The following is a 25,299-nucleotide window of genomic DNA, read 5'->3' as shown; positions in this document are numbered from 1 at the left end:
TTCGAAACTATTCATCAAATCTGCACCAAACTTATGTGACACCTACATGATAGTACAACCTTTGTATAAAAAAAAGAATTGTGAAAATCGGTTCAAATTTGACGGAGCTATGAAGTAAAATCGATAAAAATTTGATCCCTAATTTTTTTCGGGATGAAACTACCCTACTCCCGTTAGCTACCTCTGTACCAAATGTCATCAAAATCCGTTCAGTAGTTTTGTATGATGCGGGTACAGACAGACACACAGACAAAAATTCCAAAAAGTTGGCTTGGGGTCTATATCGTTAATAATGTTTCCCCCGATTAAAATTTTCAAAATAAGTATATTTAGTGTACAGAAATTGGCCAGTAACAGTTTTATTTTAAGTATAGATATTAGATACTGATTTTTTGTTGTTAGTATTGAAGATGTTAGCGACAATGAAGAACAAAAAAATAATTTATTAATGAGAATACTTACGTGCAAACTAAACATGGTCCCGACGATGCTCTTACAACCTCCCCAACCTTGTAAGTGTGACCTTTTATTTGACATCCTCTCCTCTGAGCTGCACCCTTGTACGCATGAGGGAGGAAATGTGGGGGTAATGTTGTAGTAGTACTTGTCGTCGTCGTTGTAACATTTAGTGTAGTAGCCATGGACACAGGACATTCGTACCGTGGACAACAGAAGCCTTGTATGGGTTCTTCGTGGCATCCGTGAATAGGTGGTGGACAACTCTGTTGTAGACAGATAATATCACTTCTAAAGCAGAAACAGAAATCACAGGGATCATCTCTTGGGATTTGTTGCGCAGACACGTATACTTTGCCTCCGTATCGACAGGTTCCAGGTCCAAAGGCTTGATCTTCTTCAATGTAGTCTGGCTCTTGTCCGTAGCCCCCGGTTCCACTCGGAGGGAAGTCGGGGGATGGTATACCCTCATTGATTTCGTCGTCAAATGCTGGTTTCGTTAACTCCTGCGTAGGAGGAGAAGGTGTCGGTTTAATTGGTTTTTCTTCAAGTTGAGTGAATTTGTCAGTCAATGAAGAGTGTGTTGTACTTTCTTCTTTGATTTTGCTTGTCGATTTCGACGTTTCTTGTAATAAATCTTCGTCTAATAACGTAGTTCCCATTGATGTTTCTGATTTCAATGGTTTGTCAGTGACTAAATGTTCTTTTTCGGTAGAAATACTTGATGTTTCAGTAACTGGATATGTTATTTTTTCATCAGTTGTAATAGTCGTATGTAATTCCTTTTCACTAGTTGTTTGTGGAGCTGCAGAAGTTGTTAAAACTTCGTCTTGCGCAGTAATGTATTGTTTTTCTTTTTCTTGTAAGCCCGTTTCAAGATACGTAGATGAAGTTGTAGGACTTATATCAGTGTCACTTATGTGTTCTGTATAATCTTTGACAGTTGAAGTCGTAGTTGAAATTTTCTCTTCCACTTGTTCTGGACCATGTGGCTTTTCTTTGTCTTCTTGCTCATATTCTGTTGCTGTAATAGGTACCAATGTTTCATCTTCATATTTATCAGTCACATCTAGATTTTGATCACCTCGTTCTGTTTGCTGTGGTTCATATAATGGAGTCGTAAGTATTTCTTCAATAGGCGTTCGTGAGCTATCATCGATAACTTGATGTGTATGTTCTTTTAGTTCAACTAAGAATGGGGTTGTTTCACTAAACTCATGACCTGGTTCAGTTGTCTGTTTTGGTTCGTCTGATTTATCAAACTCTTTATGTGTTTGTGTAGTTTGTGCTTGAGGGTAAAAGCTTTCTAATGTTGTTGGTGTTAACTCTGTAGGTCTATGTAAATCAGGTACTTCCTTGTCTGTTTCTTTACTGGAGTCTGCTGTTGCTTCTGTAATACCCGATTCATTTTCTATTGTAGATTGAGTATTATATTTTTCAGGTTGACTTTCAGCTTCTTCTTTTACTGTTACTGAAAGACTTTGTTCTTCCTGTTCAGAAAGTGTTTGCACAGTTAATGTTGTTTTTTCCATACCAGTAGCTTTTGTTTGAGTTTCTGTTATCAACGAACTTATTTCTGGCATTTGTGTTGTGCTTTGTGGTGATATATGTTCATATGTTTTATCTTTGTCTACACTATCAGTTGTTCCATAGGATTCATCGCGTTCAGGTACACCAGTGGATAAACTCTGTGTAATAACTTGGTCAGGTACTGTTGTAGCTCTATCCAATGCTTCAGTATTGATTTCTTTTTGTTGAGTTGCTATATTTTGTGCTTCTGTGGTATAAAGTGGTTTACTTTCTGTATATAAAATGTCTTTTTCTGTTACTTCATCTAAATTGACATGTGTCGTAGTCTTCTCTTCAGACTTTATTTCGATTTCAGTTCGTCTGTGGTCTTTCTCTGTAATATCAGGTTGACTGACTTCTGTTACTACAGGTATCGGTCTTTCTGTAAGTTCAGTCACAACTGGAACATACAATGACGTATCTGATTCAGATTCTTTCTCTATCGATATCTTAGTAGGCTCAGTGCCAGTAAGTCCTTCGCTTTCAGAAGTTTCTTTTTCAGGCAAAGTTGAAGGCATGTCATCGACATTTTTCTCTGGATATTCCGTTACTAATCCATGTTGCTCAGTTGGAAGGGCTTCAGTACTCATCGTTTCTTTAATGTGTCCTTCATCCAGTAATATTGAGGAAGTCATAGCATTTTCTTCGAGGACAGTTTGCGTTTCATGAGGTGATTTAGTTACAATTTCTGCTACAGATTCTGTCGAAGGAGTTTCTTGCTCATGGGAAAGATTAGTCTCTTTTTCACTTGGTAATGATACTGTTGTAGTTTTTTGTGATTGAGTATCTATGATTCCTTCTTTTATGTCTGAAGTAGGTGTTTCTTCCGTGTTTTGGTTATATAGGTCAGATATAGTTCTATCAGTAGAGACGTCTTTAGAAAAGTCAGTTTGCTGGTGAGGAATTGCTGTTGTTTTTGGTTCCATGCTAGACATTGTTGTTTTTTCGGCATTATCTACTTCTAAATTATTTAAATCTTCTACAGTTAATTTGGAAGAACTTTCTACCTCCATTTCCTGTTGCGTGATATGATAGTCAGGAGTTTCCGTTGATTGTTTTGGTAATTCAAACAGAGGAGTTTGCGCTTTCTCTTCTTCCAATTTTAGTTCCACGGTAGTTTTATATGGTTGTTCTGCTATTTCTCCTTTATCGGTTAAAGTAGTTTGTAGTGATGAAGCATGATCAATGTGAGTAACCTGTGACATAGGCAGTTCAGTAATTGAAGACGTCGTTTTTAAGTCACTGTAATCAGATTCTTGCTTTTCTTGTATTTCTTTATCATCCGAGGCTGTAGTAGAAAGCTTATCATCTGAACTGGTATAGGATAAGTGCGATTCAGTTGTTACGCTGTCTTTCATATCTAATGTGTTTTGCTCTAACATTGTAATAGATTCAGGGTTTTCAGTGCTCATCTCAGAATTTTGTACATTTTTACTAGTATCTGCAACATTTGGCATTGATGTTTGTGTAGTTAATGAGTCATTATCAGTATGATCGGGCTTATGAACTCCCAGCAAACCAGATTCTTCTGTTGTATCAGATGGTTTTTCATCGGAAATAAATGGTTCTGAACCATCCTTTTCAGTATCATCTTTGCCTTCACCCTTGATTGTATATGTAACCGTGTCTTTTTCGGTTACAAATTCAGGCTCGGGGGTCTTTGTAAATGGCAATGCTGATTCAAATTCGTCTTTATCACTGCTTTGAGTAATCTGAGATGTAATTGTTGTTGTTTCTTGGCTTTGTTCCTTTTCTTTTTCTAAAATAGTTTTTGTACTTGCTTCAACAATAGGTTCACTATCTGCTTTGGTATAACTAGTTTCTTGAGAGATAGTTTGTTGTATTTCTGTAGGCAGTTCATCTTTATATGTAAATTGTGAAGGTAAATTATCACTTGTTGTTTCTTTATATGTTTCAGTAACTATATCTGGTTCCGTTATCTTTGTGGTTAAATCTTCTTCTATTTCTTCTGTGATTTTCGGATGATCAGGATGAGCTTTAGTAATTTCTGTCACACGCTCTAAAATATCTGTGGAAGTTTCTGGTTCTTTATTACTGCCTTCTGTCTTAGTAGTCAAATGTGGATATTCTGAATCTAGTTTCTGATCAGTTGAAGATTGTTGTTGTTGAGGCTCTGTAGATAATATGGGCGTTAGTGTCATAAGCTTACTGCTTTCTGTAGTTGTTAATTCTTCAACACTTTTCAGTGTAGTTAGATAAATTTGGTCAGTTGTATATTTTTCGTCTTTTTCTAATTCTGAAATTGGAGTTTCGTACGGCTTTTCAGGGCTTTTTTCAGGTGTCATAAGTTCCTCTACTAATGTTGTATATAGTTCTGGAAGCTTTGTAGTTTTATCTTCTGCTTGCAATATTGTTGAATGTATTTCAGGAGCTTCTGTGTGCTTTTCTTGCTTATTAGTTATTTCATTTGTAAGCAGTGATGTCGGTTCTGTGGCTGTATCAGGGCTTTCTTTGTCACTTTCTGTAACGATTACATCGTGTACTGTAGATATGTGGACATATTGTGAAGTTAATATCTCTGGTGCCTTTGTGACAATTACTTGACTTTCAGTAAAAGACTTATCTATGGCTTGGGACACATCATCCGATTTTGTTTCATCAGGTCTGGATGTGTAAAGCAAGTTTTTATCAGTAGTGACTTCTTTTTCTTCAGCATTTGTTCCAATTATTTGAGGTGATTTTGTGTACATTTCTTGTTCTTCTGAAGTAACTTTATAAGTTTCTTTTGTGGTAATTTCACTTGTCACTTCCAATAATGTAGGCTGAGTTATCAATTCTGTTACACCTGCATATGTTTCTTCGGCCATTGTCACAGTTTTTGAAACATCAGACTCTATAGGCTCAGTAGCAATTTCAGTTTTATCCTCTGTAGGTATATCTTCAGATTTTGTTGGTCTTGGCTTATAAGATTCGTCGTACTTGTTTTCTTCACCAATTTTTTCAGGTATTGCAGTTATTGTTGCCTGTGGTTCGAAAATGGATTCTTTAGTTGCATACGATTCAGCTTCATTAGTTACTGGATTCAAATTTACTATGGTATGTCCTTCTACTGGAGATTCATGCCCAGTAGTTGATTCTATTGTCATGTCATGCTGGTCTGGAGAGCTGACTTTAATGATATCTTTTTCTGTTGCTATTTCTATAATATCTGTTGGAACTTCATCTTTTTTAGTAATTGTTTCATCTGGAGCTATAGTTTGCGTTGCTTCAGTGAACTTTGGTATTTCCATTTCAGTGTGCTCTTTTGTTATAACTGCAACATCTGGAGATTCAGTTTGAATTGTTTGTGGTTCAGTATTAATTTTTTCTGAAGATTCAGTTGGACTTGGTTCTGGCGCAACTATGATTTCTGGGCTCTCTGTTTGAATTATATCTTTGTCTGCAGCTGTAACTCTTGAGGCTTCAGTTACAATAACTTCTTTTTCTGTAGCAAATAATTCTGGAGTTTTTGTTTGAGTGTCTTCCCGATCAGTTATTGTTTCAGTTACTTCAGTTTGTAGTTGTTCTTTTTCAGTGACTAATGATTCTGGGATTTTAGTTTCCTTAACTTCTTTTTCAGTAACTCCTTCTGAATTTTCAGGTATCGTTTGTGTTTCTGAAATCGTTTCTTTGGAAACTGTAGTTTGGGTAGCTTCTGTGGCAGAAAATGATGTTTCAGTGGCTCCGGGATGAACTGTTTCCTTTTCGGTTCTGAATATTTCTGGCAATTTCGTTACAAATTCTTCTTTTTGGTTGATTTTTTCGGTAATCGTTTCAGAAAATTCCGTATTTATTCCACTTGTTTCAGGTATTATTAATTCTGGTGCTTCAGTTGGAGATTTTTCGATTTCACTCAATGGAATTTGAGGTAATTTTGTATGGTCTTCGTCTAATACAGTTCCATCTTCAGTATAAATATGTGGCGTTTTAGTAGATAATTGTTCATTTTGTCCAGGGATGGTTTCTGTTTCAAGATATTCCGGCGATTTTGTGTAGGATATATCGATTTCTGTAGTTAATCGTTCACCAATATGACTGACACTTCCTAGTGATTCTGTAGTTTCTGCGACGGATAATTTTGGAGTTTCAGTTTGAAGTATTTCTGTTGCAGCTTCTTCGGCTTTTTCAATACCTGTCTGAATTAATGGAATATCTGTTTGGATGGCCTCTTTTTCTGTATAATATTTCGTAGGAGATTCAGTGTCAATTTGTTCAAATATGGTAGACAATTTTTCGGTAGATTCTATGTATATAGGTTGTTTTGTAACATCTATATCTGGCTTCGTAAGTTTTTCTTTGGTTGTTGTTATGTGAGATTCTATGCTCTCTGTCTTTTGTAAGTTTATGTCACTTACTGTGCTTCCTTCAGTTACTATATCAATTGGTTGTTCTGTAGACTGTACAGTTGGTTCATCATGTTGTTTGCAATCAGTGCCTATACATTTTAATGGTACTTTTTCACCTGTTTCTGCAAAATCTTTTCGTCGACAACTTTCACTAACACACTCTTCTGGCTCTATTACATTATTTTCGTCACATCCATTTTCTTTATTGCAAACTTTCGTTGGTACATCAATGTCTGGTACAACATGTGAACTGGGTTCAGAATCTTTTTCATATATCGTCTCTTTTGTTGGTTGAATTTTGCAGTTTTCGCTTTCACATGGTGTTTCTAGTTCACATTTACCATTAGAACAATCCTGCGAAGGTTGCGATGGAGTGGTAACTTGATCGTTACAGTCACCTGATTCACAATTGTCTTGGATTGCGGGAGTTTTTGTTGATTCCAAGTCTTTTTCAAAGACCGTATCTTTCAGTGGCTCTATTTTACAGTTTTCACCCTCACATGGTTCTACAGGCAATATTTGACATTTACCATTAGAACAATCTTGAGAAGGCACTGGTTGACTGGTTTCAGCTTGGTCTTTACAATCATTTGATTCACATTCTTTTTGTACTGTGGGACTTTCACTCAAACAGTTACCGGATGTACAAATGGTTGGTTCCATGGGCATTTTTTTATCTTCATTATCCAAGCAGTCATTGCCGCTACATTCATTTGGTGCAATAGGTTTAGGGCTTTCAGTTCCAGACATATGACTATGTGATTCTGGTGGTATTGTTTCTTTAACGCTGCACACATAAGTTGGACAGCACGAGTTTGGGGTATCGTAAACAGGTTGACAATCATTCATATTTTCCATATATTCTGGAGGTGGACTGCAGATAATTGGGTCACATTTAATAATACTACTGATACATTTACAACCTGTGTGACAATTATTCGTACTGGGTACATTTGTATTGTTAGTATAGGTGATACCATTCAAGAGACAATCGCCTTCGCCAGGTATTCTACTAGGTGATGATGCAGGTGAAACGATATCATCTATTTCGTTAATATTTGGGTTTATAGAAGTACTTTCTGCGGTGAATAGGTTCGTGATAGTGTTGGTTGTTAGCTCAATAAAAATTTCTGCTTCGGGTGATGTCTGTAATACATCTGTGAATTTATTTTTCTCAGTCACACTAGACTGATCTAAAATTTCTGTACTTATTTCTTCTTGTTCTGATGATTCCTGAACTTTAGTTGTATATTCAGTCGACGGAGAAGTAGTAGCTTTCTGAACTGGTTCAATAATTACAGGATTTGTATGAAGTATAAGTTCATCTGTGGAAGTAGTTTTAATTAGTAAGTCTGTGGAATCTGTCGTTCTCTTTTCATCTTCCTTTGGTACTGATTCAGTAGTACTAATTTCGTCTTTCCGAGAAGTCAGATATGCATCGGATATGCCTGTAGTTGTGTATTCCTCAGATGCTGTTGTCATAGATCCTAAACCAGAAAGTGTTGCCTTATCCTGTGTTGGTTCTTGAGCCGTTTCCTTGTCTATTACTGAGTCAGGAATTGTATTTTGTCCTTTGTCTGGTTCTGTACTTTGACTTAAATGTAGGTTACTCTCAGTTGTCAATTTTAATAACGTTTCATCAATGACTTCTTTTTCTGGAGTTGTGTTTTCGCCTGTATCTATCTGAGAACCTGTTGCAAAGTCTTCACCACTGCCTTCTATATCAGTTATTGCTGGACTCATTTCTGTATAAGGTTCATCAGGTTCATTTCTATATCCACTTCCTTCAATACTGACTCTTCTCGGTGGTGAAGAAGTTAACTCAACAAATTCAGTAGTCGAATCAGTAACTAGTTCATCTCCTTCACAAATATATGTATCAGGACAGCACTGGCCGTGGCGTGGAGGTAATGATGTACAATTTTTGCCCTCATTTTCCATTGGTGTTCCACATTCTTGAACAACACACACAATATCTCCTTTCATGCAGTAACAATGTTCACAAGCTTTTTCAGTTTTTATAAGAGCACCATCTGAGAATATTTGGTCATCATGTATACAGTCTTGTGACATCTGGGTTACTGGTGCCATGGTTGTGGTAGTTAATAAGAATCCTTGAGTTGGGCGCACGGTCGTTGTCATATCATCCAAAAGAGGAATTTCGTCTTCAGGGTGATCTGAAATTACAAAATTTTGATTTGATTTTTGTTCATTATTAAAGAAATATTTTTATGATTTTCATAATGAAACTGTCATTACCACAAGAATAGCGAACAGGGCAACAGACATCTTTGTGGTAAATGGGCGTACATCCATCAACGTGCAGTGTACATTCTTGCATTACACATGTTGTCATGTTGCGAATGCAGTAACAGTGTTCACATGGTTTGTTTGGTGTAGGTGGAACTTTGGCTCCTTCTGGGAAATATTTTCCATGAATACTGCATCCATATTTATCTAGTTTGCCAAGTCCAGTTGCGCCATATTCAGCAGGTGAAGATGTTGAAGTCGACGTGAGCAGGTCAACTGGAACTGAACATAGAAACATGTTTATTATAATCGAATTAATTTAAATATTTATTTCAATAAAAAAAATTATGGCTATCTATGGAATTCGTAGTTCTCTCAGAACATCTTGTGTTCACGTAGTTTTGGTGAATAAAGAAAATGTTTCTTGGTTGAGCGTTGCTTGAAATTACTTAATGTCATCACACGACTTTTATCATGAATTATTATTAGAATAAAACCAACTTGGGATTCGTGAATCACCCAATATTAAAATTAAAAAAAAAAATAGTAAGAGGTACGAACCGTCCGGGCAAGTCACTATAGGGCAACATTGGTCAGCTCGCTTCTCCACGGTGCAATCTTGGCCAATAGCCTTTGTGAATGGGCAGACCCTCAAATAACACATAAGCATCCGATTATGACAGGTGCAGTTCAGACAGGGTTCGTTCGTCATGATTCGGTCGCCTTCGCCATAGTGCTGGAAATTGTAGTAGCATCCCTCTACGGGACCTGAAATTAAAAAGTTACAACTGTTACTAATATTTACTAGAACTACTTACTTGTTCAACTTTAAATTTTTAAAAAGAATATTCCTTGTTCATGAAAGAATGGCTCAATTCTGTATTACCATTGTTTTTAAAGAACTAAATTAGTAAGTTTTTTCTCGATTTAAGACTTATCTCGACAATATCGATACTCGATATAATAGGAATAGGTATATGTTATTTATCCAGTCTTCTTATTCTGCTGGTGGATTACTTACAGAGACTATTTATACCCTCGGTGATTACTTACCATCATGTAACTCTAACGCAGTGTGGTTGCCCGCCGTCGGTGCTGGAAAAAAAATATACGTTTCATAAATAATAGAACAGAGTACCTAGAATAAAATATTTTGTATTCAATTACACTCTTACAAGTAGGTACTTTTGAATCGTCAAATGCATCTACCACTGGTTCGGAATGCCTTTCCTACCGAGAAGAAGCATAATATAACCACAATATAATATTCAGAACATAATACTAAACCATAAGATAGTAATAAAAGGGTAGTATTTAAACGAGTGACTATAAATTAAAGTTTTAACTGATAAAAAGAATTAAATTACGTTATAGTAACTATTACTAAGTGAGCGACTGACTGCGAGTGACGAGAAATCAACTGAACAGCAACTTACAAACACTAATTTGAGTTACTTAAAATACAAAATGAGAAGCTTCATAATATTTGAGCGACCTAATATTTGTTTGAGTGTCAGTGTTGATATTTGGCAAATTATTTATTTATACTGAGCGGCATTTTATCTTAAAAAAAGTGTTTAAATATAAAAACCACTTTGAAAAATACTATAGTGAGCAGAGTAAGTACTATGAGCTCACATTTTTTGAAAATTTTCTTATGAAATAACTGGTTCACTAACGAAATCGCGAATTTGAAGTGGGAGGGAGGGAAGAGACCACTATGCGACGGAGTACGGGAGGATGGCTTTTATTTTATATTGGTTAATGCTCGCAACTTCATCCGCATAGATTTAGGTTTTTAAAAATCTCGTATGATGATGAACACTTTGATTTTCTATGATAAAAAGTCTATGTCCGTTGCCAGGATGCAAGCTATCTCTGAATAATTCGAAATTTTTGATAAGAAGATGGGTCGGTCGAAAAGTTGAGTATTGAACTTGGGGTTAATATTGTCTTAGTGTTGGGCGCCCCTAAACCCCGCGCTTCACTCAAGATTCTAGATGCAACACCCTCGCTATGCTCGGGAGTTACTCTAAAATCCCTCGTTGACATGAAGACATTACATCCCGTGAAGACATTACATTACCACCATGTTGAATAATCTACTATTACGTCGTCCTTGTTTGAAAAATACAACATTATACTCGTCTCATAAGTACTTTAAAAAATAGCATTTTTAGCATTTTTTGGAATGTGTAAAATAGATATGTTATGTAAAAAACGCAAAATACTAATTTTGTGGCTTACAACAACTTGCGTGGGAGGTGTCGATTTTATCTCCCTAGGGGTTTAATTGTTAAAAATCCTTTATCCAGTTTGAGCTGTGTGCTGATAGATCAGTCAGTTACCTTTTTATTTTGTATATTACGATTTTTATGGGTACTATACGACTGGCGAGGTATACGAATAATTGAGAATAATTGCCTATGTTATGGCGGATTGATTGATTTTATATTTTGAAGTGTCGACTATTTCTAATCGTGCAAGTCTACTAAAACTTTTCTGCACTATACTGCCTATATAAACCCAGTGGGTTGTAAAATGTTGTTCTGAGAAAATTTTACTACTGCTTTTATAGTTGAAATTATTAAGCGAGTTACAGCTGGACAGGAAATTAGCTGCAAATCACCCGCCGCGAGTCGCGTACGGTCATCGTCTCAAGTCGATAAACATATTCCTTTTACTGCGTAAAATTACTAAAGGCTGGTGGTGGGGCGACAAAGCTGTAATTAAAGTAACGGAGAACGTCGTTAATGTTGGGGCCGCAGTTTCGCCGTTGATTCTATCCGAGGGCGTTCCTAAGTCATAATACTGCAAATAGGCCGGAGGTAATTCTCGCATATAATCGATTTTAGGATAAATGAAGCGGCAAGTTGTAACGGTGTAGATTGTACACTGAAGTTAACTCTGCAATGGCGTCCATTTAGTCTTTTGCAAATTTATTGGACAGACATAATAATGCAATGAGATATGAGGTCCTAGTAAGGTATGCATAAACATAAATCCATACCAATACTGTAAATGCAAAAGTGTATCTGTCTGTCAAAGAGTTCCCACGATATTTTTAAAGGTCCATCCGTTTAACAGATTTATATGAAATTTGGTACAGAAGTAGCTTCCGGAAATCAATGGCAACTTTTTATCCTGGAAAATCAAAGAGTTCTTACTGGATTTTTAAAAACCTAAATCCACGCGGACGAAGTCGTAGGATTCCTCTAGTAACTTATACACAATGATATTAGAAGAATTTCTTCTAATATCATTGCTTATACATATAAAGAAAAATCCTGGCTCACTGACTGACTCAACAACGCCCAACCCAGACTAACCTAAAAAGCTGAAATTATGCTAAGAGATTCTCATTAGTTTAATGTAGACGAGAAATAAGGCCCCATTTTTCAAAATTAAGACGGGATACCTAATAAAAAATTCTATTTTCACGAGCGAAGCAGAGAGTGGTCGCTAGTAAGTTATTGGATAGTTAATATTTATTGGATATTGAATATTATTACATATTAAATTACATATAAAATACAGATAAATACAAGTAATAATTAAGTAGACCTAGGTTTAGTAGACGTATGAATGGGCAACCCCTGCACTAGTAAACACTGTATTACAGTGGGTTGCCTTCTCCATTTCTAAAAACTTGAATAAATGTTAGTAAGTAGTAGGTATATACATATTATCATCATATTATCAACCCGTCACCGGCTCACTACTGAGAACGGGTCTCTTCTCAGAATGAGAAGGGTTTGGCCATAGTCTATCACGCAGGCCAAGTGCGGATTGGCAGACTTCACACACCTTTGAGAACATTAATTACATTATTTGGAGAATTCTCAGGCATGCAGGTTTCCTCACGATGTTTTCCTTCACCGTTAAAGCAAGTGATATTTAATTGCTTAAATCGCACATAACTCCCTAAAGTTAGAGGCATGTCTGGTATCGAACCCCCATAACCTTCGATTAGAGCGATTAGAAGGCGGACGTTTTAACCATTAGACTATCACGGCTTATGACGGCTAAGTACATCATATACTTAGCCTGAAATAAACCAATGTGGTATTCGTAATGAATTGCTTGGGTGTGCAGGAGGTCGGTTAGGGCGGCGGCGGCGGCGTTCCTCTCTATGAACTGAGGGCGCCGCCGAGGCCGCGCACTGCTCTCTAGCTGGTCCACCTAACGGTCGCCAGGAATGTTGTCAGTGCCGGTTTTTGCTCGTTGCGATTTTGATTATAATATTTTTTCCATTCTCTTGATCAGTATCAACAATAAAATTTAAGTCACTTCCGGGTAACGGAGTTTAATTTTCTATTTTAATATTGATGATCGATCTCCTTCTCATTTACTTTTAAAACACTCTTGTGATTACAATGATTTTACAAGTAGGTTTTTGTGATATGAAGTACAAGCTTTTGCCCGCGACTTTGTCTGCGTGATGTCATTTAAAGTCCATAGCACACAGGGATAATGTAGCTAGGGATATTAATGAGAGTATTTTCAGAATCGGTCCAATTAGTTCCGCAGTTTAGGTAAGTATTCACCTGTATACAAAGTAAAAAAATACCTTTTTATAATATTAACTTGAAATTCTAAGTAAACTACATTAATTTGTATCACACTATGAGTCAGAATTCAGACGTACATGCTCCGAATTATTTCGAAGAGTGCACAGATCTCAGAGTAACCTTTCATGTCATTTATAAAGCAACGATTTTATTGCATGTAAGTGCGTGGTTAAAAATGGCTTTGCACGAACAAAAAACAATTTATGCAAAGTCGTGCGCTTAGAAACATGGCTCGAAGCAATCGAAATGAGGAGGCAGCATGAATTTAAAATTTGCACTACATTAATATGGATTGTTGTTTCAATGAATGAATGTCGGCGTGGTCGCCATGCGTGATGAAGTTCACACGGGTAGACCTAAACATTGTAGGCCGCATTTGAATATACTTCCTATGTATAACATAAATTCAGTACGAATTCTTTGAAGGAACCGTGCTGCGGATACTAAATCTCCGCGGACTAAAATAGCATTATCTAATGGCATGCCTGAGGGAACAGTTATTCCGTTCGTGCAAACCACCCCGGCCAATTAGCTGGTACTGTTTATCAGACACGTGATGTGACTTTTATATTACGCGCATACTGATTGACCTTACTTTTGTTTAGCAAAGTAGTGTCGTCTCGTTTATAAATTTTCGTTTTCGAAAAATACCGTTCATCAAATCTTCGAAGCAATTTACTTAATAGATATAAAACGTTTTGTATGAATAATTAATCGGTAAAAGAGCAACAACCTCTCCATCTCAACCGCGTCTGGACCTTGGCCTGGTCGAGTGTTTTATTTATTGATTTGGTAATAGGTCATTAACTCACCAGTGTGAACTTTACGTATGTCCATTTTTTATATGGGTACTACATTACATAAGATTAAACAGCAAATACCTAAAAGACGCAGGTCAGTTCGTATTTTAATATTTATCGTATTTAGACTAATAAATAGGTTTTTTTGAGTCGAGTTTATGAATATTGAATTAGTAAAATAAGAGAATCAGGTAACGAGCGACGTCCCAAAGAACAAACAAAAATCTACAAAAACGTGATTTTCCAGGAGAGCGTTTTTAAAGCAAAACTGTCATATTTTTTTAAATAACAAGGCTTCATTTATTACCTAGGAAATTGTTATGATAATTTTATTACTTTCCAAAGCACATTAGCATAGATGACTTTATAAATAAATAAATAAATAAATAATCTTTTATTTCAGACCATTTCTAGTCCATAATTAAAATTTACAACTATATATTTACTAAAGTTAGTATGTTAGTAACAATATTTCCTTATAGTTATGTTAGTAATGTTAGTGCTTACTGATTAAATAAAGTGGCCTAACGTGGCAGCTCTAGGCGCCCGGTGGCCACAGCCACCCAATGCTTAATTATTGGGCAGCCTATCCTCTCTTTAATTGCACCCAGAATGCTGTTGGAACTGCTACGAAGACGTTAGTATTATAGTAGTAGATAGATAGTAGTAGCTTATGCAAGTACTTTGTACAAAAAGTAATTGGATCATTTATTGTACAGATTTAATTAAAAAATTTAGATTTTAGTAATACCTACTCATCATACAGTATGATTAGGTACGTCAAGCCAATCAAAAATTACAGCTATGACTGAAAGTTTTTAGTAAAGGAAGCTTAGGAAGTCGCTATTAGCCAATTAGTCAAATCAATCGATGATCAAATGTCGTTCAGTATTTAAGTTAAAGAAATGTCTTGTTTGTTAGTACAACCAGAGTGAACTACTACAGATAAACAATGAAGTAGGTACTTAGAAGATGAAGTATTTGGTAAAATCTTGACTTTTCTTGATATACTTAATCAGTTGTACCATTAAATGGCGCCGCTAATTTACTAATTTTGAATGCCTAGGGTGCCTATGCTCAGCGAGTCTGGCGACAGCGACGGCGCGGCGCGGCGGCGCGGCGGCGCGGCGCGGGCGACCGCGGTATCGCGCACGAACATCACGGGAATAGGTAGACCTATTCTAGGTCACGAGACAACACAACGGTTCTACCTGTTCTCCTTCAGAATTAAATGGATTGTGAATATTAAATCAAATAAATGATTTACAACATTTACGATAGGAACTCTAGGGCCCGCTTATTCATGCTTATTTACCAAATCTATTCGATTTAGGACTTGAAGCTACGAAAAAAAATATGCCTTGAATGCTTACTGTGTTAGTAGGTGCAGATATTATTGTTTACATAATAAAGCTTTGTTCGTTTTGGAGCTAGAATTTTAACTGATTTTATTGCAAATTTTATCGCAAACTACATTTATAAAAGGTGAGAACAGAGGGTCTTCGCATCTCCGCCATGCAGTGCAAGCAGCCGAAATACCCTCTCACATAATTGATGTAAATACAACTAATAATTACTTTTTACACTATTGATAGCTACATTCATCAAACTTTTTATTAAACATATTTTTTGAACCGGTATTGCTCCAAAACGCAACCGAATTTCTGATTATTTTTTGCACAGTTTATATGTGTAAATATAGTACTTATTATCTATACCATCACCAGCCATATCCATATCATGTAATTTTTGGTAACGATCACGCATATTTCAGGCGCCATAAATACTTATGTCAACGACTCTGGGCCGGCAGAGTAGAATAATTGTCTTCAGAGAGTTGCCTTTTATCCTCTGAACCCAACAAAATCCATATCGGTGATGGTTACCAAATTTGTTGTGACCCCCTAATCTATACTGTCTACTTTAATTTGCCAAAAGTTATTTTATCGTACCTCTTTCAACAGCAAAAATAGTACCTAATAAGTAGATATGTTCCCGCACATCCCGATTTAATGATTGCATTTTATGAAATAATGTAGTTTTAAAATATAATGATAGATCATCATGATCGTATTACTTACGTTTACATTTAGTTTGCAAACATTAAATTTTGACATACGAAACCGCGGAACTCGTCCACAAGGTCCACATACATAAATGGGCTTTCGGTCTCCATTAAAACCGGTAAAACAAGAATTTTATTCATTTAACAGTTATGCATTCTCTCGTAACGAACGAATACAGTTTTAATACGGATTATTATAATTTATGTAATAAATTGGAATTCGATATATAAATATACTCCGTTAGGAACATAAAGACGATGAGCGGTACATTTGGTAGACGAATCTACCAAATAACATAACACGTTAACGTTTACGAGCAACACAAAAAATAGAAAGATTATACATCTGAATGAATGATTGGAGATTTATATCTTTCCGCAAGGATAATTTTAGGAAATTGTGATCGCAGATTACTTTAATAAAGATTTGATAAACACTATAGGTATTTTAATAGGGCATGCACCTTTTATTTTTCAGAGTCATATGTACGTTTTAAGCAATTGAGTATCACTTGCTTTGACGGTGACAGAAAACATTGTGAAGAAACGTGCAATTTGCATGCCTCTGAGTTCTCTAAGGTGTGTAAAGGTGCCTGAGAGTTCTCTATGATGTTATCAAAGTTTGCCAATCCACACATGGCCAGCGTGGTAGACTATGGCATTGACAAACCATTCTCAGTAGATGGGTTGATGATGATGATTACCTGTACCTCAGTTTAAACTAAAGAAGTTTACCTAAAAGGTAAACAAGTAGCTTCTCGCTGAAATACGTAAGAGCCGCACTATCTATACGCGGCCCATACGACCTTGTTACCGAGAACTGACAATGAAATCCTGATACGAGTGAAAAACCTAGCTCTAGTACTTCTAGTAGGTCTAAAGCGCCGGGAAAATCGCGTCGCTTACACGTTTCTTCGAGAAGGTTTCTGCGATTTGTTTATCTGTTAAGCTAACTAAGAAAAACTAAATTAAGAGTATAGGAAGTCATTGAATACCTGCTGCAGAGCACGTGATGCAAGCGGCTAGCGCAAGCAGCGCCGCTGCCGCGCGCCCACGATCCATCTGCCGCCTGCCGTCTGAAACAATACATACAAGCTCTTTCAGAACAAGCCAAGACATAATAGGGCGGGGTTTGCCTGGTGTAGCGACATTTCACATTCGAATTTTAAATAATATATTCATATTTTATTTTGTTGCATTTTCTTTTACAAAACAGGTCAGGTGTAGTGACATAATCACACAATAATCATTCATTTTGAAAACTATAAAATACTAGTTGATACCCGCAACACCAACCGCGCGGCGCGGGAACAAAGTAGCTTTTGTATTATTATTCAGGGTATATGTATAAATAATATAGGCTCTCTCCTTTCCAAATTTCAGCCAAATCGGTACAGTCTTGGCGTAAAGGAGTAGCAATTGTCCACAACTTTCACATATCTAATATTACCTACTATCAGATTAAGGCGAGTCACCGAGGCGGGCGGCGCGGCTTTAAAGTAAACCGCTTGGCAACGTTCAAATTCTGTTTCAAACGTTAAATTTGAATTTAATAAATTATAGAAGTCCTGTTGAAAACCAAAATTTAGCAGGTTCTCTGTAGTACTTAAAGACAAATATTTCCATATAAAAATTATTTGCCAAGTCAGAAATTTTAGTATTAAATAATTCGTTTTAGACTTTTATTTCGGCTTATTTCAAGATTTTATTTGATCGAGTGAAGTACTTCCTATTGTGTATCAAAGTAGCACATTCTTTAGACAATGTCTTTAGGTATATTGTTTTTTTTAGCAAGGCCATAATAATTTAATAGTAAATACCTAAAACACTTGATCTAGCAAACCAGTTTTTTCCGCTTAGCCTTGGTGACTCGCCTTAAGTTAAACATAAATACCCCGAACAGTAGTAACATGTTTCCATGGTAGGTACCATTATTTTCAATTCATAGATAAGCGTAGAAATAAAAATCAAATATTATTATTTTATTGAGTATCTTTAAATAACTTTTAGGTCTCAGGTGTCTTGTTTGGACAGCCCCCTATTGTTTTTAATGCATTTAATTGAATGTTTGACTTGCTTAATGTGTAGGACTGGAAGGGCGGGCGGTGCTGTGACTATTGTGTCTAATAAGTTGAGGTTTTGATCATCTATCCCCTATTTCTAACTAAAATGGCTGGTAGGGTTACAGATGTAGCTTAAAAGACACTAGTTATCCTTTATGACATAAATAAATAAAATCTGGAAATTATTTTAAAATACACATAGGTCAGGTCAGGTTATTCAACCTGAACGTTTAGTATAAAATTAGATAAAAGGGTTGGTAAGTAATACCTACCTATAATACGGCATAGTAATAAATAGACATAACACGTCAATTTTATTTTGAGTACGTTCGGAAACATTAGTTATTATTATTTATTTACGATCACCTTTTGTATCCTTGATGTATACGGGATAGTATCCATGTCATGTAATGTTATCCCGTTACATTTATAGCCTCGTATTTAAATAGGATTTACTTGTTAGTTACGAGGCTCTAAATTGAGTTTTATGGTTATTACAAATCATAATTTAAGTTTTCAAATTCGATGCACCGTCGTAACGAGCAATAAATTTTATATGTTAGGAAAATATCCTGAGAACAGGTTCAAGAATGTGATTGAATAAAATATTGTTGTATTTAGTTATTTCTACATAATATTATTACATATTCTCCAAATAGGCTAGATACCGTAAAAGGCCTGCGACTCCTGCGTCCTTAGAGTCCTCCTGAGTGAAATGTTTTTCAAAATTCAGCAATTTTCAATTTCTGACGTGTCTTTACACAAGTTTAAAAATCTATTAAAAGTATGCTCCTGAAAAAGTTCAATATTAACTTTCAACAATCAAAGCTTATGTATAAATGAAAAAATAATATGATAGACATCCACTGCTGGACATAGGTCTCTTGTTGGGACTTCCACACGCCACGGTCTAGCGCCGCCGAATCCAACGGCTCGTCTGATGTCGTCTGTCCACCCAGTGGGGGTCGTATAACGCTACGCCTTCCGGTGTGAGGTCGCCATTCCAGCACCTTGGGACCCCAACGTTTTTCGGTTTTCCGAACTATGTGCCCTGCCCATTGCCACTTCAATTTCGCAACTCGTTGAGCTATATCAGTTACTCTAGTTCTCATATGGATCTCCTCATTTCTGATTTCATCACGTAGAGAAACTCCAAGCATAGCTCTCTCTATCGCCCGCTGAGTGACTGAAATTTCTTATGAGGCCTATAATTATTATTTATAATTTAAAAATTGTGATGTTTATTTAATCGCGTATTACGCAGGAACCCGCAATGAATCGATACTTTCACATTTCACATTTATTAAATACTTGTTCAAATTCGGTCCACTAAACCCGAGATAAAGATTGACCCGAATTTTATGCACTCGAAGTGGAGAGCTAAAGCTAAAGCATGTTAACATTATGCAGTTAAACAGATTTCTATTATAATCCAAATGAAACAACCATCCTGGTTTCTTATTAGCATGCTACGATGTCGTAGCACTGATTAATTAATTATTATTTTAAGAAGTACTTACCTAAATAAATTACTTGTGCTAAAAATATGTTTTAAACAATAATTTGAAACTATGCTTAGTAAGAGGTAACAAAATCCACTCAGTTATTGTAAGGTAGGCAAAGAATACCTATAAATAAAGTTGCAAAGAACATAATATTATTCGTAAATAGCACGAGCCGCTCTACAAAGTGAACTTATTAAGCTCACTTGGCGACGGAAAACAAAATGTGTTTCGAGCGAAGTTTAAGTAGGCGAAGTTTTTGTTGTTTTAATAAGAGCTAGTACATTACACGGGGGTCCGTAAGAATACTTGAGTGTTCTTCGTTGACGGTGTTTATGGTGAGACGTAATAAATAGATGTGGAGCGGGAGGTAGGGGCGACATTTCGAGAGTGGGAAAATGTGTCGCGGAGCAAGCATTTTAGACTTAGTACAAGCTTGCACATTTCGACAACGTTGATAGATTTCGAGTCTTTTCTAATCTATACTAATATTATTTTAATCGTGTGTTATCTGCGATCAGTCGAGACTTTAGGTAGATGTTCTAAGAATGGTATCACTTTTCCAGAGTCTCAGGATGAGTGTCCTTAGATCTGCACATCATCGTTATCGATCAAAGCTCGCTTCAGACGCTTTAGTCGTTCCTTTGATAACGGACTATGTGCCAGTTGATTTGAGTGCCTTAGCAAGCGTTCCCGATATTTAAAATATTATAAAGAGGTACAATTTGAAAATTTGTATGTAGAGGGTAATCTCCGAAACTAAAATCTTATTCTTAAAATTCTAAAGAATATCTGTCCCGGCTTTACTCACGTGTGTAGTCGGCGTTAGCCCGACTAGTTTCGAACCCATACGGGGTCCTTTTTAAGGGAGTCCGTTCGCGCACGCGCCGGGGGTTTTGACTGATATTATTTAGAATGGAAATCACTCACGGTAGTTTAAACGCTAAAATTATTAAAATTCTTTCACTGATATATCTTTCAGTGAAAGAATTTTCAGGATAAGATTTACTACACTAAGCACATTGTCCCCGAGTGCTATAGGTTATAAGTTATATCACACGGACGAAATCGTGAGTAAAGATTAGTCCACTATAAAGCCAGGGTGAACTTTTTGAAGTTCTAGTTCATCTATACAGCATCCCAAGCGGAGACAATAACATTATTGTAAAGCAAAAATCGGTGAGCTAAGTAAGCAGTTGGTAGGTATACAATGAATTAATAAATGATAATTAGAGATGAATGAGTATGATTAATAGTGAATATAAATTAAACCTTTTACTATTCTTTAGTTTTAAGTATTTTAATATTGTTTTTTTTTGTTGCATTTTGATTTTCATTTGTTAACCTTGTATAATCTGCTAGTTAAGTTAGTAATATTGTTTATTATATAGTAGTATTGTATGTACACGTTTGTTAGGAATATCATATTGCATGCTAATAGGCAGAATTTGGCTGTACCTTTTTGTTTTGTAACATCTCCACTGTTTACCCAGATTCGCAATAAAGAAATTTGTATTTGTATTTGTTTTATGAAAAGCAGGCATGATTTAATGCGCAGACGTACGCATTGAGAGTCAAACCTCTGTGGTTTTTTTGCAATGCGTGCTACCTAGTATTTAATTTTTTGTAAGTTAATAATAATTTTTATAAAAGTAATATAAAAAGAAAAGTCCCTCTAACTTACTGACATTCTCATTCATGCCAAAACTACACTCCTTGAACCTAGAAAATTGAAATTTTGTACAGTGGTTCTCGTTATAATATAGGCAAGGGATTGGGCTGAATTTTCAGAAATTCTCAGGGGGCGAAGCCGCGGGCGTTCGCCAATATTGAATAAACGAATTTAAAACAAATACCTTTGTGTCCATTTTATTCTAATTCTTTATAGTGTTTTGATTTTCGAAATCTTGCAATGTTGCTGACAAGTGCAAACTGGTACTAAGGTATTGGAGTGTACCTAATGTGTAGGTGAGGGTGAGGGTCGCTGTGTGTGTGCACCCCGATTCGCACACATTCCTGTCAATGAGATGTTTATATAAACACCGGATACGAACATTGATCTTTATTGTTAACGCGTCCACATTACTCTTATTTTTTTCATTAATCACTTGTACGCTGAATGTAGAGCAAAAGTAAAAGTGTTTCATTTGAGCCACAAAGAGAATAACGGACATGTAGAGATCTTAAGTGGAATATCCATTAAGAAACTCCACCACCATGATTTTATTTTAATTTTACAAAGTGTTCAGTACCTATATTCATATTCTGAGCTATATTCATTTAAAAAACGGGCCAAGTGCGAGACAGACTCGCGCACCGAGGGTTCCGTACTACAGTCGTATTTTTTCGACATTTGCACGCTAAATCAAAACCTATTATACAATAGATACCCCACTTGGTATAGTAATCTCACTTTGAAATTTAAAAATACTAAATATTGTTCATGAATACATTTTTTTTAATGTGATGTAACCACAAATTCACGGTTTTCGGATTTTTTCTTTACTTGTGCTATAAGACTTACCTTCTTGTCAAATTTCATGATTCTAAGTCAATGTTAATGAGATAGGTTTACGATATCACTGCTGAATATAGGTATCATATAAAAATAACCAAGTATGTTTAGGTACTAACATTTTCGTCGAACAATATTTCTTAGAAAGTTCCTCTACGAATAGGCAGTAAGCATGCAAGCTTATAGAATCATAAGGTATGATAAGTATTACAAATGCATGATAAAGCCGGTTGCGCAGTTACTCTCCAAACAGCTAACTTGTATTTATGGCTCGTACTTCAAGAGTCAATAACTACAGGGCAAATTATTGTTACTCCAGCCCCGTAGGTATAACCCGAGAGTTACCGTGGGAAAGCATCTCTTTGCTCGTGGTAATGCACATATGAGTATGCAGGTATGAGGACCTACCTATATATTGACAAATGCTTGTAACTTTCTCAGCCTTTCCTGTAAACGGGCAAACAAGTTGCTCTGAATATAATACTGATCACTGACGCCCTAATAAACAATAACCTAATAAAAAGGGAGTTTATTAGGGTTTTTTTATCGTCAACCAAGATCCGTGACGCGTGTTCCCTACAAGCCTTTATAGAGACCTATGCCACTAGGTGTGTCCCATGTCCAGCAGTGTACGTCTATCGGTTGACGATAATAATATTATAATATGTTATGAATTATGATACTGATGGAAACACACTGTCTTGAAAGGAATTTAATAGTAATCAAAAATCCACATCATTTTAGCAAAATTACTGGAGGGTTACTAGTTTTACCAAAATCACCTTAAAACGTTTTAATTGATACTAAAACTAACAGTTGTCAGTAAGAACTATACTTAAATTTAGAAAACAAGGCTTCTATGCTTCTTTGTTACAGAAGTTGCAAAGTAATATGTAAGCTCCGAGCACGGAATTTTTCCATACCTATCGCTTTAACAGTTTTAAATAATTGGCTTAAAAATTCTTAGATGCAAGAGTAGGTACCAACTGTTCTGGTTTCTAAGCGCTTCTTTCTCTTTATACTTCACCGTATATTTTCCCTACGCACATTTTCTTTCATATCTACGGGGAATGGGAAATAAACGGGAAGCTGTAGGTACATATTATATTTATCTTGATGTAGAAAAAAGAACCGTTTATAGAAATCTTACAAATTCAGCAAAAGTGAATTTCCTCAAGAAACCATTCAGAGTTAACTCAATTTAAGTTCATCTTAGATAAATAGAAGCTCGTTCTATTCTCAGATAGGGGGTCCCTCCGTCTAGACACTCTTCGCAAGTCACCTTCATGGGAGGGTGAGGGCGGGCCTGATACTATCTATTTATTTGGTTTAGCTAAAGTGCGAGTGTTCCGGGCGTTTAACAAGTTCACATATTGACGTGTCAAAAACATTCGTAAAACACATTTTAAAAGCTTTTTATTAAGTTTGTTTTTTCGTATTGACAACATATTATACGAAAGAAGCAACATTAAAAAAATCCATCGAAATTGGTACTTAACTGATTTTTCAGTTGGATGCTTCGATTGAGTTGAAATTTGGCAAAAACATGTATGTAGTTTGGATGACAATATAGATGATCATGGTACCATTAAGCATCTCCGATTATAGCGATTGCGGCGCGATAGGAGGTGGACATTGTAACTCTCTAATGACTTATGGCAGGACAGTCGAATTTGGACTCGATATTTGCTTTGTTTTAGGAGTAATTTTCAAAAATACAGCCAGTTGATGGAGATGGAAAGCATATGATAGGATAGTCGTGATTGGCTTCGTAATTATACATAATATTAAGCCTCAATAGAACCTTAAAGGAGCGGACTGAAATCCCGCAGGCGAAAGATCGGCGGTTCAAACCCCAGCAGTTGGACTATTGTAGTAACGACTCCTAGTACAAGCTTTACGCTTAGTTGGAGGGGAAAGCTTAACATAGCTAATACAGGGTGTAACCAGAACGCTAGCAAAACGAAGACAGGTGATGATTACTAGTAACTAGTATGATACCACAAAAAAAACCACGAAAAATAAAACATCTGACTGACGCTAGAGGTCAACGAACGATGCGTAAATAGGCCACTCGAAGTCAATGCCAAGTCGTAGGCGGGGCATTGACCCGAGTTTTGCACGCTATACATTACGGGTTTTAAAGATATTAAATCACTTAAACTACAAAATGAGGCATGGTTATTGGTATAAGTCCCGCAAATAGCTAATGCGCGTGACCACCATTTTAGTGACGTCGCACTAGACTGAAATTTCAAGCTGATGGTATATTTATTATTTTTATTTCGGCTGACGTCTATATGACGTCATTTCGATGTTAATGAGACATGGTTCTAGCGCAATAGCAATTTGCGGGACTTATATTGGTTTGTGTTTAGGTAGTATAACAATAACTTATTTGCTAGCGTTCTGGTCACGCTCTGTACTTATATATTTATTTAAATAATATATTTATTGTTTTCATGAATAAGTTTTTTTAATACCTACGTTAAAACAAGCTTTTACTTTTAAAAAAGTTTTTTTACTGTAAACTTGTTGTTATTTATTTTTACTCCCATCTAATTTACAAATGAGGTTAGGTCGCAAAGTTCAAAAGATTTATTTTAAAAGTTATGACACTTGGAGTGAAAGGCGCTTAATGGGATTTCATGATAACTGCCTTAAAACTTGGAAACACCGCTTCTTTTAATGTGTACAATGGGGGTCCACTTCCCATGCTTAATTTGGCATACCGTTTGGTGTAACAATGCCTCAAATTATACAGTTAATCCTATATAAAGTCTACACTCTATATAGCGATATTGAAGGGAACGGGTATTTAAGTGCGTTAAAAAGAGTTTTCTTTAAACGCTAAAAGTAAAAGAAAACATAGCTATTTCTATTAGCAAGTTTATCCATACTAATATTATAAATCTAAAAGTGTGTCTGTCTGTCTGCTAGCTTTCCACGGTTCAACCGATTAACCGATCTTGATGAAATTTGGTACAAAGTTAGCTTACATCCCGGGGAAGGACATAGGCTACTTTTTATACCGGAAAATTAAATAGTTCACAAGAGATTTTTAAAAACCTAAATCCACGCGGACGAAATCGCGGACATTATCTAGTAAAATATAAAATATTTTAAAATTGACCCCACTCGACCGATGATGTTACAAAAATA

The 25,299-nt window shown here is 36.0% G+C and overlaps 1 protein-coding gene across 1 annotated transcript in view; it reads right to left on the bottom strand.

Annotated features, from left to right (window-relative positions):
- tnc (tenectin) overlaps window positions 1-25,299 on the bottom strand; it is a 54,482-nt gene that overhangs the window by 1,876 nt on the left and 27,307 nt on the right. Inside the window, exons 2-6 of the mRNA XM_034984572.2 lie at window positions 17,053-17,133; window positions 9,675-9,716; window positions 9,183-9,389; window positions 8,631-8,903; window positions 463-8,548 (exon numbers count right to left, since the gene is read on the bottom strand). Coding sequence (XP_034840463.1) covers window positions 463-8,548; window positions 8,631-8,903; window positions 9,183-9,389; window positions 9,675-9,716; window positions 17,053-17,119 — 8,675 coding nt within the window. The 5' untranslated portion in view covers window positions 17,120-17,133. The remainder of the gene's footprint in view (window positions 1-462; window positions 8,549-8,630; window positions 8,904-9,182; window positions 9,390-9,674; window positions 9,717-17,052; window positions 17,134-25,299) is intronic.

Source organism: Maniola hyperantus, chromosome 3, assembly GCF_902806685.2.
Source record: "Maniola hyperantus chromosome 3, iAphHyp1.2, whole genome shotgun sequence".
Classification (NCBI taxonomy): domain Eukaryota; kingdom Metazoa; phylum Arthropoda; class Insecta; order Lepidoptera; family Nymphalidae; genus Maniola; species Maniola hyperantus.
This window is presented reverse-complemented; position numbering and strand designations above follow the sequence as displayed.